At 42.4% G+C, this 15,194-nt stretch overlaps 1 protein-coding gene across 2 annotated transcripts in view; it reads left to right on the top strand.

The window, feature by feature from the left end:
- Positions 1–7,150, top strand: part of TTC6 (tetratricopeptide repeat domain 6) — a 226,777-nt gene extending 219,627 nt beyond the window's left edge. For both annotated transcript variants that reach the window (XM_073554184.1, XM_073554183.1), the window contains 2 exons: positions 36–261; positions 6,515–7,150. In XM_073554184.1, coding sequence (XP_073410285.1) covers positions 36–261; positions 6,515–6,654 — 366 coding nt within the window. In that variant the 3' untranslated portion in view covers positions 6,655–7,150. The remainder of the gene's footprint in view (positions 1–35; positions 262–6,514) is intronic.
- Positions 7,151–15,194: the final 8,044 nt, after the last annotated feature.

The raw sequence follows: 15,194 nt of genomic DNA, 5'->3' as shown, positions 1-15,194 counted from the left end.
ATTGTTAATCGTATATTTCTTTGTATGTGTCACAGGCTAAAGAATACTACTCCCAAGCTATTGAATTGGATCCTGACAATGAATCTGCTGTTCTGAACCGTGGGATCACAAATATGCTCTTACAAGATGTACAAGAAGCACTGGAGGATTTCCATATGGTCATAGACCTGTGTCCTGTATCTTCTGCGGCATACTTCAATCGTGCTACTCTGCATAGCACTTTGCATGAATACCAGCAAGCTGAAAGTGACATAACTCAAGGTACTACACTCATCTCGTCTGTCCGTATTAATAAAGCGCATTTTACAAGGTTTCAGATAGTGGCTTGATTTCTTGAGAAGGTCATCATGAGATAAGCATATTTGAGACCATACATGATATTGGGCTGATAGTCCTCCATTGACTATTGTATTGACTCGTATGCATCTGGCTTAAACTAAAATAGAGATTTACTTTTCATGGGCTTATATTAAAAGAAAGAACAATTCCACCATCTTTTATCTCCTCTATATAGGGAATTATTCACTTTATAGGCAGGGACATTAGAACAAGACGCAGTTTGGAATTACAATTCCCCATATTCTCACTGTCAACCGACTAAATCTTACTATTTTTTACTCCATACAAATAATACATGCTGCTCAAGGTAATCAGATAGGTAGAATAGTATGTTGTGGACTTGCTTCACGCTAAGACAGCAAAGTTAAACTCCTTAACCATTGAAACTTCAACACCATGAAGTAGAATTCATGGAATTATGAAAATCCCAGGATTTATAGACATGAAATTGACATGTAAATAATAACAAAAATAGAAACTATATTTTCAACACATCCTAATTTATTCAGTATTGAGTATGAGTGCTGTGTATAGAAATAGCCACACTTTAACGCCTTTCATTCTGGCAATAATAGCACATTTAGGCCACATAGGCCATTTACAGTAGCACAAGCAACATGCGGCTTGGCATTGCCATGTTGAAAAGGACTCCTGGAACACTGGAGAATTGGCCGTACCACTGGTTTCATGACCAAATAATGTAACGCCAAGATGTTAGTGTGCCTGGAATGAAGACGAGGGGTCCAGCAAATGTATATTATACCACCCCCACACCATAATCCCAGGAACTTGTTACCATGTCCTGCAGCATCTCTGGACTTGACTTCAATCAAGCACATCTGGGACGTCATTGGTCAGAAATAACAAAGGGAGCTGCCAACAGCGGATCTTGATGATTTGCCCAAGTGCATTCAGCACAGCAGAACATTCCTCAGAAAACCATTAATAACCTCATTGTTAGCAGCCAAGGTTAATGTAAGAGTGGGAATTTCTGCATGTGGCGCTCGTACTGGATATTAAATAAGTCAAGAGGTTTTGAAAATTTTGCTTCTATTTAGTCATCATCTGCATATCATTAGCATATGTCTATCGATCCTGTGATTCCAACGACTTCTTCTTGGTGTTGCAGTTTTCTTGGTTGAAGAGTGTATTATAAAAGTGACATGTAAATGTCTTGCTAGTTTTTACAGCATAATTGGCCCTATTGTGGCTACAGCTCTGTTTTTACAATTATGAACCTAAAACAATTCCGTGGGCTTACGGATATACCTCTCGGGCCTCAACTATAACCAAAACAAAGAAAAACCCCAGTCTCAAGCCAAAAAGGTCATGAGGCTATTGTAAACATTAGTAAAAATAGAGTAACTGATGAATAGAAGAAGTCACCACAAAATTAGAGAGGATTTAATTCAATAGTACCAAACTTTATTACACATATATTCTAAACACATACACAGTACTTATGATGAGGTATATGGAAATATAGCAACTAAAAAATAATGGCGTAATAAATAGTTGACAAATATAGTGCCAGACAGAAGAAACGTCTCAAGGCTGAAGTCTGCATGAGATCAAAATACCGGTAGTAATGGTTCAGGTTCTAAATACTCTAGTAACAGCAGCTATAAGCCTGCATAAGGCAGGCACAGGCAAAAATATACTTCCCAATATATAGGACAGAATACCAAAACCAAATCGTATATAGGCAATTACTTTCAATCAACAGTGTTATCTAGGCATGCTCAAAGTGCCAAAGTTAAATAAATCCAAATATATTATCTTAATAGTCGGCTGTGATCCTAAGTCAGTAATAGAGATTCTGCACCTGAATAAAATAGGCCTGATGTAAAGTATAACACAGTTAAACAGAATATAAGAGCTGCTGAAAAAGTAAATAATTAAATTAAATAAACAGTATTATTATGACATATTGGAAATACTAGAGCAAGTGCCTATAGTTAGGGCAAGAGCATAGACTAACTGGTTATCTATATCCCATAATAGTATGTGCCTCTATATCGGGCATGAGATAGAGATACCAGAGGGTCTATGCATGAGATCCTGACAATAGCCAGTTACATTTTGGAAGAAGGTCCTGTGGACTGATGAAACAAAGATTGAGTTGTTTGGTCATACAAAAAGGCGTTATGTTCAGTTAAGTTTGATGGTCGCCGAGCATGGACAGCCCGCTTCAAATCATCCCACAGATGTTCAATGATATTCAGGTCTGGGGACTGGGATGGCCATTCCAGAACATTGTAATTGTTCCTCTGCATGAATGCCTGAGTAGATTTGGAGCGGTGTTTTGGATCATTGTTTTGCTGAAATATCCATCCCCTGCGTAACTTCAACTTCGTCACTGATTCTTGCACATTATTGTCAAGATTCTGCTGATACTGAGTTGAATCCATGCGACCCTCAATTTTAACAAGATTCCCGGTACCGGCATTGGCCACACAGCCCCAAAGCATGATGGAACCTCCACCAAATTTTACTGTGGGTAGCAAGTGTTTTTCTTGGAATGCTGTGTTTTTTAGCCTCCATGCATAACGCCTTTTTGTATGACCAAACAACTCAGTCTTTGTTTTATCAGTCCACAGGACCTTCTTCCCTAAATGTAACTGGCGTGTCCAAATGTGCTTTTGCATACCTCAGGTGACTCTGTTTGTGTCGTGCTTGCAGAAACGGCTTCTTTCGCATCACTCTTCCATACAGCTTCTCCTTGTGCAAAGTGCGCTGTATTGTTCACCGATGCACAGTGACACCATCTGCAGCAAGATGATGCTGCAGGTCTTTGGAGGTGGTCTGTGGATTGTCCTTGACTGTTCTCACCATTCTTCTTCTCTGCCTTTCTGATATTTTTCTTGACCTGCCACTTCTGGGCTTAACAAGAACTGTACCTGTGTTCTTCCATTTCCTTACTATGTTCCTCACAGTGGAAACTGACAGGTTAAATCTCTGAGACAACTTTTTGTATCCTTCCCCTGAAAAGCTATGTTGAATAATCTTTGTTTTCAGATCATTTGAGAGTTGTTTTGAGGAGCCCAAGATGCCACTCTTCATAGGAGAATCAAATAGAACTACTTGCAAGTGGCCACCTTAAATACCTTTTCTCATGATTTGATACACCTGGCTATGAAGTTCAAAGCTCAATGAGGTTACAAAACCAATTTAATGCTTCAGGAAGTCAGTATAAAGTAGTTAGGAGTGTTCAAATCAAGAAAATGATAAGGGTGCCCATACTTTTGCACCGGTCAAATTTTGTTTAAATGCAGATTGCACATTTTCTGTTAGTATAATAAACCTCATTTGAATCCAGAAATATAACTGAGTCCATCACTTATTAGATATATGAAACTGAAATAGCTGTTGAAAAAAACAAAATTGTTATAAAGAAAAAAGGTTAACATTAATAGTTGTGCCCAGACTTTAACATATGACTGTATACATAGGCTTATAGCTCAACAATTATTACTACCTATAACTAGATTGCCATATTTCCCAGACACAGTGTAAAGGGACTAGTATAAAGCAAGTGCTCAAACCCCCTGAGGAAGGAGCTGCGGCTCCGAAACGCGCGTCGTGGACAGGACCTGCCTCACTGCACCGTCCTCACTACTCCCAGGTAATCATGTTGCTACAGCAATGATTCTACTGACATGGCGCTTTGTTCTGAGCACTTGCTTTATACTAGTCCCTTTACACTGTGTCTGGGAAATATGGCAATCTAGTTATAGGTAGTAATGTAATAATTGTTGAGCTATAAGCCTATGTATATATGCATCTTTAACAGGTTGTATTAACCCTTGGTTAAGGGTATGCAGCCATTGTCTAGCACACTTAATGATTGTTTTCCTGGCGCTGTGAATACGGTGTGTTTGGTCCTTTGTACTACTGTGTATGTTTATACAAATTTTATATATCCCCCAATCCATGCTATGTAATGTCCACATTTTATATGAATTTTCAATAAAAGTTATGTATTTATGGATTCGTGACTGCTTTTCCTGTTGGTGCTTTTTTTGTTTAAGTAAATAGCAGATAATATATAATGCCATAATATGGATAATAGCAGTATAGTCTCATCATAGACGCATGAACCTGCAGCAAATAATGGTATGTGTCTAATGTTAATCCATATAAATATCTCAGACTTATACAATTATAGATAGTTCTATATGACATTGTATTAATATATCAGAACATAAATATTATGCCATAACAGTTATTGCATTAATCGTGATATCGTCGTATTACAGCCGCATTCAGCCAGTTATGATGACGATACTTGATAGAGTTCGTTATAGTTGACTCGATAGATTGATAAATTTTCTGTCTGTTTATACAAGCCTTCTGCACAGAAGGGGCTTAAACCTATGTACAGTGCATTGCGAAAGTATTTGGCTTACTGGGACTTTTCAGCCTTTTCCCACATATCATGCTTCAAACATAAAGATACCAAATGTAAATTTTTGGTGAAGAATCAACAAGAAGTGGGACACAATAGTGAAGTTGAACGAAATTTATTGGTTATTTTAAATTTTTGTGGAAGTTCAAAAACTGAAAAATGGGGTGTGCAATATTATTTGGCCACTTTAACTTAATACTTTGTTGTGCCACCTTTTGCTGCGATTACAGCTGCAAGTCACTTGGGGTATGTCTATCAGTTTTGTACATCGAGACACTGAAATTCTTGCCCATTCTTCCTTGGCAAGCAGCTCGAGCTCAGTGAGGTTTGATGGAGATCGTTTGTGAACAGCAGTTTTCAGCTCTTTCCACAGATTCTCGATTGGATTCAAGTCTGGACTTTGACTTGGCCATTCCAACACCTGGATACGTTTCTTTGTGAACCATTCCATTGTAGATTTTGCTTTATGTTTGGGATCATTGTCTTGTTGGAAGACAAATCTCCGTCCCAGTCTCGGGTCTTTTCCAGACTCCAACAGGTTTTCTTCAAGAATGGTCCTGTATTTGGCTCCATTCATCTTCCCATCAATTTTAACCATCTTCTCTGTCCCTGCTGAAGAAAAGCAGGCCCAAACCATGATGCTGCCACCACCATGTTTGACAGTGGGGATGGTGCATTCAGGGTGATGAGCTGTGCTGCCTTTACACCAAACATATCATTTGGCATTGCTGCCAAAAACTTTGATTTTGGTTTCATCTGACCAGAGCACCTTCTTCCACATGTTTGGTGTGTCTCCCAGTTGGCTTGTTGCAAACTTTAAACAACACTTTTTATGGATATCTTTGAGAACTGGCTTTCTTCTTGCCACTCTTCCATAAAGGCCAGATTTGTGCAGTGTACGACTGATTGCTGTCCTATGGACAGACTGTCCCACCTCAGCTGTAGATCTTTGCAGTTCATCCAGAGTGATCATGGGCCTCTTGGCTGCATCTCTGATCAGTCTTCTCCTTGCTTGAGATGAAAGTTTTTAGAGGGACGGCCGGGTCTTGTTAGATTTGCAGTGGTATGATACTCCTATCATTTCAATATGATCGCTTGCACAGTACTCCTTGGGATGTTTAAAGTTTTGGAAATCATTTTGTATCCAAATCTGGCTTTAAACTTCTCCACAACAGTATCACGGACCTGCCTGTTGTGTTCCTTGGTCTTCATGATGCTCTCTGTACTTCAAACAGAACCCTGATACTATCACAGAGCAGGTGCATTTATACGGAGACTTGATTACAAACAGGTGGATTATATTTATCATCATTAGTCATTTAGGACAACATTGGATCATTAAGAGATCCTCAATGAACTTCTGGAGTGAGCTTGCTGCACTGAAAGTAAAGGGGCCGAATAATATTGCACGCCCCACTTTTCAGTTTTTGAATTTCCACAAAAGTTTAAAATAACCAATTCGTTCAACTTCATAATTGTGTCCCACTTGTTGTTGATTCTTCACCAGAAATTTACATTTGGCATATTTATGTTTGAAGCATGATATGTGGGGAAAGGTTGAAAAGTTCCAGGGAGCCAAATACTTTCTCAATGCACTGTATGTATAGGATCTCTCCATAGTGTGTACTTGTTTCATTCATTTCTATATTTCTTTGTTCGTGCCTCTATAATGGAAGTATTCTTTGTAATTGCTTCTGAAATTCTTAAATTGACTCTTCAGCAATGTAATCCAAAGGATGTCACCATGCATCATTTTTTTTTTTACAGCTTTGTTTCTTCAACCTGGAGATCCTTTGATGTACAAGTTAAGAGCGGATATAAGAGGAAGAATGGGATTGGCTAAGGAAGCCATTGAGGATTATGAGCAAGCTATCACAATTCTGCAAGAGTCTTCCCAGAGTCAGTGATTCATCAATGTGGGAAGGCAATAGTGACATGATTAACTTATTGGTATTGGGGCCGTTATGTCGGGTCACAGGTCTGGATCTTTACACTTTGGCAATAGGTTTCATTACAGATTAATATTTAAGGCGTTGTTCAACAAGATTGGGAATCTGCATGTTACCCTTATTATTCAGATGGTTCCCTAGATTTGGAAGCCAGCAGTGACAAGTGACATTGCATCCATAGGGACAGCACATCATGAATTATGTGTCTATCGGCTGTGGCAGATCTTAATGATACTGTGTTCAAAACATGATAGCCTTGAGCGATTGGCCCCCGCAGTCATACCTCATGGCATCAACTATGGACACAGATGGAAAAAGCACTGGCATGGGGGGCTGAAGAAAAATGTGCTTTTTTTTCTTTATTGCAGGTTCCTGCTCTTTTTAAAAAACTGTCCCTAAAACTGTATTTAAAGCCTTTTTATCAAAAGCTAATAAAAATATATTTATTACCATTTATATGCCCATATTCTTTATTCTTTTAATTCCTCACTGTCTACTTAATTTACAGAATTTGCCTATAATATCATTTTTGTTGTTTTCTATAATATTGTTGACATACAGCATGGCAAAATACAGACTTTTATCCAAACTTACTGAATGTTACTGAAAAATAAATGTAATTTTCTTGATTATTTTTGATAATTTAAAAGTTTCCCATATCTAAAATACAAGGCACTAAGTATTGCTTTTTAGTCATTTTTTATATGTAATTAAAGAAGCCGCATTTAGGGTATGCAAATCCTCCATGTTTTATAAAACCAGCATTAGGGTAAGTTCACACTGGGCGTTTTTGCTGTGTTTTTTAATGCTAATTTTCTGCTGCTTTTTACAGTACCATAAAGCCTATGAGATTTCTGAAATCTCGTGCACACACATTTGGTTTTTTGTCACCAGGATTTTGTGCTTTGCAGCGTTTGGTTTTTTTTTTTACATAGAGCATGTCACTTTTTAAGCTTTTTTTCTGCATTTTTGCAACGTTTTTCAACCATTGACTTGAATGGATTCTGAAAAATTGCTGCAAATACGCATTTTGACTTTTTTTTGCAGAGTATTTGCTGCAGAAGGCTAGGGCCACACTATCAGTATTTAGTGAGTATTTCACATCAGAATTTGTAAGCCAAAACCCGGAGTGGGTCAAACATGCAGAATTGGTGCACTTGTTTCTATTATACCTTGTCCTCTGATTGTTCCTCACCTGGTTTTGGCTCACAAATGCTGAGAAAAAATACTGAACAAATACTGATAGTGTGGCCGTAGCCGAAAAGTCAAGGACAGCAGGATGTGGCAGCGTGACAAACACCGCTTCTGATGGTTTCCCCGCCGGTCAGAAATCCAGAGTTCCAACGCTGTCACAGAGTGAGCACTCTGTTGTGATTAGAGGTATAAAGTTTACCTCCAGTCACTGGTGTCAGCTGATGGGACTACAGCTCCCATCAGCCGACACCTGCTGCCGCTAATAATAGTGAGAGCAGGAGCGGATGATGGGAGTATTCACCAGCTGCTCCTGTGCTGTAAATAAATAATTAAAAAAAACCTGCGTGGGTTCCCCCCTTTTTTTGATAACCAGCCAGGCAAAATTCACAGCTGGGGGTATGCAACCCTCAGCTGTTAGCGTTAGCAAGGCTGGTTATCAAGAATAGAGGGGTCCCCACGCTATTTTTTTTAAATTATTTAAATCTAAAAAAAAGGCGTGTGTGGGGTCCCCCCCATTTTTGACAACCAGCCTTGCTAAAGCAGACAGCTGGGGGCTGGTATTCTCAGGCTGGTAAGGGACCATGGATATTGACTCCCCAGCCTAAAAATAGCAGCCCACAGCCACCCAGACAGGCGCTTTGTCCGACTCTTCCCACTTGCCCTTTAGCAGTGGCAAGTGGGGTTTATATTTGTGGGACCGATATCACCTTTGTATTGTCAGGTGACATCAAGCCCACTGATTACTAATGGAGAGGCATCTATAAGTCACCTATCCATTACTAATTCTATAATCCCCCACAAGATTCCTATTTTGTTTCTCTCACTGAGAGCACTTTATATATTTTTTTTTTACTGGCTAACACGGTACCAAACCACTTTTTTTTCGTTTTACTAAATGGAGGATACCAGAATGTACTGTACATCTATGGAACTGGATAGTGATATCTTCTTTTTAACACGATTCAAGAAGGAGCAATTAATACCAAAAGGACTAAGCTTAAAGAATCCTATTCGGAAACCACAAGATTCCTATTTCGTTTCTCTCACTGTTAGGAACGGCAGAACGCACTAAATAAAAATAAATAATAAAGTGCGTTCGCCGCTCGGGGTCCACCGTGCAGTAGGTGTTACACCGCTGCTAGGTAATGACAGAGGAGCAATATGGCGGTATGATGCGCACGGATTCAACTTCACCCGGAGTGCGCAGAGCGGGCTCTGTTCACACACAGAGGTGCCGCAACAAAAGCATACAAAATGCTGAACCTGTTAGAGACACAGGCCTCAGGTAAATGCACACACGGTATCTGGTCACAGGAGCAGGACCCAAGACAGAGGAGCTTCGTCCCTCTAGACCTACCGTGTGTGCGGCGTCGCTTCTGCGAACGCCAAGAAGAGCTGCAACTGCAACGCAGCGTAGGACACTGCCACTCGACGACAAAGATAGAAAGCAAGCGCAATGTCGGACGCTAGCGTAGCGGTGCGGTGTGCACAGTGGCTTAAGGCTTGCCACTGACTGGCGCTGACAGCTAAACTAATTCCCTATCCACATGCGTAATATCAGAGGGAAGGGGTTTTATAATGAGTCAGTCACAAGAACCATACATCCGTCACCATTCACACATAGCAAGTATAGTCTATACTAGCGCATGGGCGAACGGTCATGCGCGCTTTTTATAGCCGTTCGGGACCTTCCAGATCTCCGAGATGGACCAATGAGATCTGGAGCAGGACCTGGGCACATGACTCCTGATCTCCAATGGGAGATCGTCTCATTATCATGCCCAGTATGAGCACAGAGGAACTTAGTCTCTGGAGCGGTCTGCTGCAAAGTAATCTCTGCAGTAGACAGCAGGAGACCGCGGAATGTGAGGCTCTGGATTCCTGCAGACGTAGAAACCTGATGCCTAACATTACCCCCCTCCTAGGGCCCCCTCCTCTCTGAGCCTTCCAATCCACCACCCTGTGCCCATCAGAGGCATAGGCCTCAGAATCATCCAGGGGCACGTCTGATGTCCCGGTAGGTGACACTGAAAGCCGGGACACGTGGAAGGTATCAGAGGCGGCAGGATCGCCAGGTTTATGAAGGGACACGTGGGAGACAACGGGCGCGGCAAAACCACCCGGAGCATAAGTTGAAATGGAACACCGCGGTGTGTCGGAAGACGTCTCCACTCTCTGTTTAAGGAGGCTATCAAAAGCACATGAGGCGCATGCCTGAATATATTTTTTAATGTCCCGAGCCCTGTGCGGCCACCAATACGACCCCGCCAGGAGTTTTGTGGTCTGCATGTAGCCACAGTGACCACCCGCCCTGGACGTGTGTGCCCACGCGAGGACCTTCGGCCGAAGGTGGGGAGGGACAAAGGTCTTGCCCGGCGGCACAGAGTTTGGCCATTGCTGGACACTGTTGTCCTGAGAAACAGCGCGTTGGCAATGGTAACCGCAAATGGAGTTTTGCGCCGGATGCGCTTCGAGAACGGCACAAGACACCTCCATGGGCTCTGGGAGTGGAGTCTCTGGCTCGGGTGGTTCGAGAGGCTCAAAAAAGTTGGGAGCCGAGGTAACCTACCATTTGGATTGAGCACGCTCCAGACTGCGCTCCGAAAAACGGAGATCAATGCGGGTGGAAATGGCAATCAGCTCTTCCAAACTTGCAGGAACCTCTCTGGTAGAGAGAGCATCCTTAACATGCTCTGCCAAACCTCTCCAAAACACAGGGATGAGTGCTTTATCAGACCACTCCAGCTCGGAAGCCAGTGTCCGAAAACGAACGGCATACTGGCTAACCGAGAGGGATTCCTGAGTCAAAGCGAGTAGCTGAAGAAGGAAGACCAGCTTAATAGCTGTTAGAAACTGAGCAGTGGTCCGAACCTCTGGGTCACCACGCTCCCATAGTTGCGTAGCCCACTCTAACGCCTTGCCCGACAGAAGGGAAACAATAAACCCCACCTTGGCCCGTTCCGTAGGGACTCGCGCAGCCAGTAACTCCAGCTGGATAGAGCGCTGGCTTTCGAAACCCCTACAGGAGGTGCCATCGCCAGAAAATTTATCGGGCAGCGGGAGGCAGGTAACTGTCGGCGCGTGGGAGGACGTGGACATACGTGAAACCGCCTCTGCGATCGCCTGTACAGCAGCCTCCGAAGACTTCGCCGCTGCAGTGACACTCTCAAGAGTAGTCAACCGGCACTCTAGCTGGCGAATGCGCTGAAGGAGTTGCTGCTGATCTGCCATTACTAGCCAGACCCTGGCGCTAGTATAAATATCGGCTCCCAGCCGTCGGCTTTCTGTCTGCTGGTTAAGAAAATTATGCGGGAGCCCACGCTATTTTTTTCAGAAGAATAATCTTTAATTAAATACATGTACAGTAAGCTGCACACACACACTGTACTAATTATATTTGTCACATATAGCTACAGTATATAACTACAGTGGGGAAAAAAAGTATTTAGTCAGTCAGCAATAGTGCAAGTTCCACCACTTAAAAAGATGAGAGGCGTCTGTAATTTACATCATAGGTAGACCTCCACTATGGGAGACAAACTGAGAAAAAAAAATCCAGAAAATCACATTGTCTGTTTTTTTTTTCATTTTATTTGCATATTATGGTGGAAAATAAGTATTTGGTCAGAAACAAGCAATCAAGATTTCTGGCTCTCACAGACCTGTAACTTCTTCTTTAAGAGTCTCCTCTTTCCTCCACTCATTACCTGTAGTAATGGCACCTGTTTAAACTTGTTATCAGTATAAAAAGACACCTGTGCACACCCTCAAACAGTCTGACTCCAAACTCCACTATGGTGAAGACCAAAGAGCTGTCAAAGGACACCAGAAACAAAATTGTAGCCCTGCACCAGGCTGGGAAGACTGAATCTGCAATAGCCAACCAGCTTGGAGTGAAGAAATCAACTGTGGGAGCAATAATTAGAAAATGGAAGACATACAAGACCACTGATAATCTCCCTCGATCTGGTGCTCCACGCAAAATCCCACCCCGTGGGGTCAGAATGATCACAAGAACGGTGAGCAAAAATCCCAGAACCACGCGGGGGGACCTAGTGAATGAACTGCAGAGAGCTGGGACCAATGTAACAAGGCCTACCATAAGTAACACACTACGCCACCATGGATTCAGATCCTGCAGTGCCAGACGTGTCCCACTGCTTAAGCCTGTACATGTCCGGGCCCGTCTGAAGTTTGCTAGAGAGCATTTGGATGATCCAGAGGAGTTTTGGGAGAATGTCCTATGGTCTGATGAAACCAAACTGGAACTGTTTGGTAGAAACACAACTTGTCGTGTTTGGAGGAAAAAGAATACTGAGTTGCATCCATCAAACACCATACCTACTGTAAAGCATGGTGGTGAAAACATCATGCTTTGGGGCTGTTTCTCTGCAAAGGGGCCAGGACGACTGATCCGGGTACATGAAAGAATGAATGGGGCCATGTATCGTGAGATTTTGAGTGCAAACCTCCTTCCATCAGCAAGGGCATTGAAGATGAAACGTGGCTGGGTCTTTCAACATGACAATGATCCAAAGCACACTGCCAGGGCAACGAAGGAGTGGCTTCGTAAGAAGCATTTCAAGGTCCTGGAGTGGCCTAGCCAGTCTCCAGATCTCAACCCTATAGAAAACCTTTGGAGGGAGTTGAAAGTCCGTGTTGCCAAGCGAAAAGCCAAAAACATCACTGCTCTAGAGGAGATCTGCATGGAGGAATGGGTCAACATATCAACAACAGTGTGTGGCAACCTTGTGAAGACTTACAGAAAACGTTTGACCTCTGTCATTGCCAACAAAGGATATATCACAAAGTATTGAGATGAAATTTTGTTTCTGACCAAATACTTATTTTCCACCATAATATGCAAATAAAATGAAAAAAAACCCAGACAATGTGATTTTCTGGATTTTTTTTTCTCAGTTTGTCTCCCATAGTTGAGGTCTACCTATGATGTAAATTACAGACGCCTCTCATCTTTTTAAGTGGTGGAACTTGCACTATTGCTGACTGACTAAATACTTTTTTTCCCCACTGTATATTTTGTGTATTTACTGTATGTAATCCATCTCTTCTATCCTGTTGGCCCCTGCAGTGATTTTACAGCACACGGCAGATGAATTGCCGGCTTTTCTTCTATCTTTCTGTGTAATATATACATATACAGTATATATGTGTGTCACTGACATCTATATATCTATGCATTCTATGTGTATATATCTAAACTGTCTATTCTGTTCTAACCTGCAGTGTGATTTTCCTGTATGTGACATGTGAATGAACATGCATTTTTGCCTCAGCTTCTTTCCTTCTAAGAAATCAGGTTTTGCTGCAGAAAACATCACAGCAAAAAGGCCTAGTCTAAAATTACCCTTATGTTGTGTTGATGTTATTGCGGATATAACTGTTGATTTAGTGCAGCATTTCTGCCCCGGTAGTACTGCCACTGGCACAACTGGTAACCTATTCTCTTTTATTTGCCATGTGATGGCAGCGTAGGTGAAGTGAACACTTGCTGTCAGATTGCAGCTGATTGTTGGAGATCCGAGAACACTTTAGAATCTGATTACTGTCTGTGAAGGATGGGGGATTTATTGACAGCTTACAATCTTTCTGAAAATGTTCAGCTGTAACAGAACACATAGATCGACTTCCGTGTACGGCTAGCAGCAGTAGGGGGAGGGGTCAAGCATCAAAATGCTGTGAGTAATAGATCTCACACCTTGAGCCAGCTAAGCTCAGAACAAATGGCTTGCTTGCCATGTGGATACCATGCCATCTAAACTGCTTTGTTGAGTCAGCTATGATTCCATAAGGAGTTATGGAGATACTATACATCCTAGCAAACATTGTGTATATTTCTGAGATCCCCAGAACATGGTACATGCCTGACTGGGTCTCGACCCGTTCTAGCACACAGGGGTATAGAGATACATAGAACAACCGTGTTTGGTCTTAATGCATATCAGGGGCCCAGTTGGATCCGATAGCGCCAAAACTGCCTCCCTAGGACAGTCCATTAAAGAGTTATGACTCATCTTAGCTGTTGGAGTTTTTAGCTGCCAGAGGCAAGGAGAAGGGATTTAGGTTCAGCCCAGATTGCAGGAGGGGAGTGACCCAAAGGGGTTAAATGCTCCTGTACAGTATGGCTTATTGCTTTTTCTCTGGGGAGGTTTTGACGACATATCATGTGGGGAGAAGTCATGGAACAGAGGGGCCCACAAGTGGCAACCCCTCTCCCGAAAGCCAGTGTTGCCTAGTGTGCCCTTAAGGCGAGTAAATATATAATTTAACCTTGGGCTGCTATTTTATCTCGATCCACGAATTCACACGTCCATTTCTTGGCTTAACTTTTTATTCTACCTGGACTGGCTTCTGGATGAATGTAACCCCATTAATGGACAGGTCTTATATCTAATGAGGAACTGGTGTCAGTTCTACCAGGCTGGCAGGGCTCTGTCTCACTGATGCTAGTGAGAGCGGCCTCTCAGCCTATCAGGGTTGTGAGTGTGGTGTCACGTCAGTGACTACATGGTCCACATTCTCTCACTCTTGGTGCCTCCCTGAGCCCTTGTGTTCAGGGGAGTGTCTATGTAAAACTGTTCCAAGTTGACTTTACATGACCCCAGGGGGTGCAGAACATCACGTTGGTGATAGTGGGGAGACCGCATTACATGATCTGTCAGACGTAATAGTGACTTTAGGTGGGTGACGAGTTGGTAGTTCGTCACATTTGGTGGCAGAGGTGGGATTCTGCCCGATCTCTCTCGCATCATCCGTCACACCTTCAGTGGATTCTTCTAATGAGAAGGAATTGTACACAGTCAAAAACCGCCTGTACTGTAGAGTGATCCCCCCCTTCTCTCATCTACCTAACTTGAAAATCTTTATTTCCAATTTCTAAACTAAAAAAAGGGAATCAAGAAACCTGTCAGCAGGTTTTTAGTCCCCAAAGTAATATCACTATGTCAGTACCTATAATGATCATTTCCATACCTTTTATGTTATAAGTCTGTGTTTCAGTTGTCTTGTAACCCATCAGCGAATTCGTCAAATGAACTTGCAAGTGCAGAGGCTTGGCCTGTACTTCCAGCTCCCCTGCCTCTCTCCCTCTTTTTCCTTCTGCTTCTGTTCTCCTGCCAGAAATTAGCAGGTCACTCTTCTCTTTCACCTGCTCCCCTGGCCAAAATCTCACTGAGGAGCTTTTATGTTCGAGAGTGGGAGAGGGGGAGCCGTATGTGCCATAATGTCCTGTTGAAGATGCAAAAGCCAGACAGCCCATCTGCACATGTGCCACCCCATGAATA

This window comes from Dendrobates tinctorius, unplaced genomic scaffold (genome assembly GCF_039654945.1).
Source record: "Dendrobates tinctorius isolate UK_male_01 unplaced genomic scaffold, ASM3965494v1 ptg000208l, whole genome shotgun sequence".
In the NCBI taxonomy this organism is placed as follows: Eukaryota; Metazoa; Chordata; class Amphibia; order Anura; family Dendrobatidae; genus Dendrobates; species Dendrobates tinctorius.
Note: the sequence above shows the minus strand (reverse complement) of the source record. Positions and strands in the feature narration are given on the sequence as shown.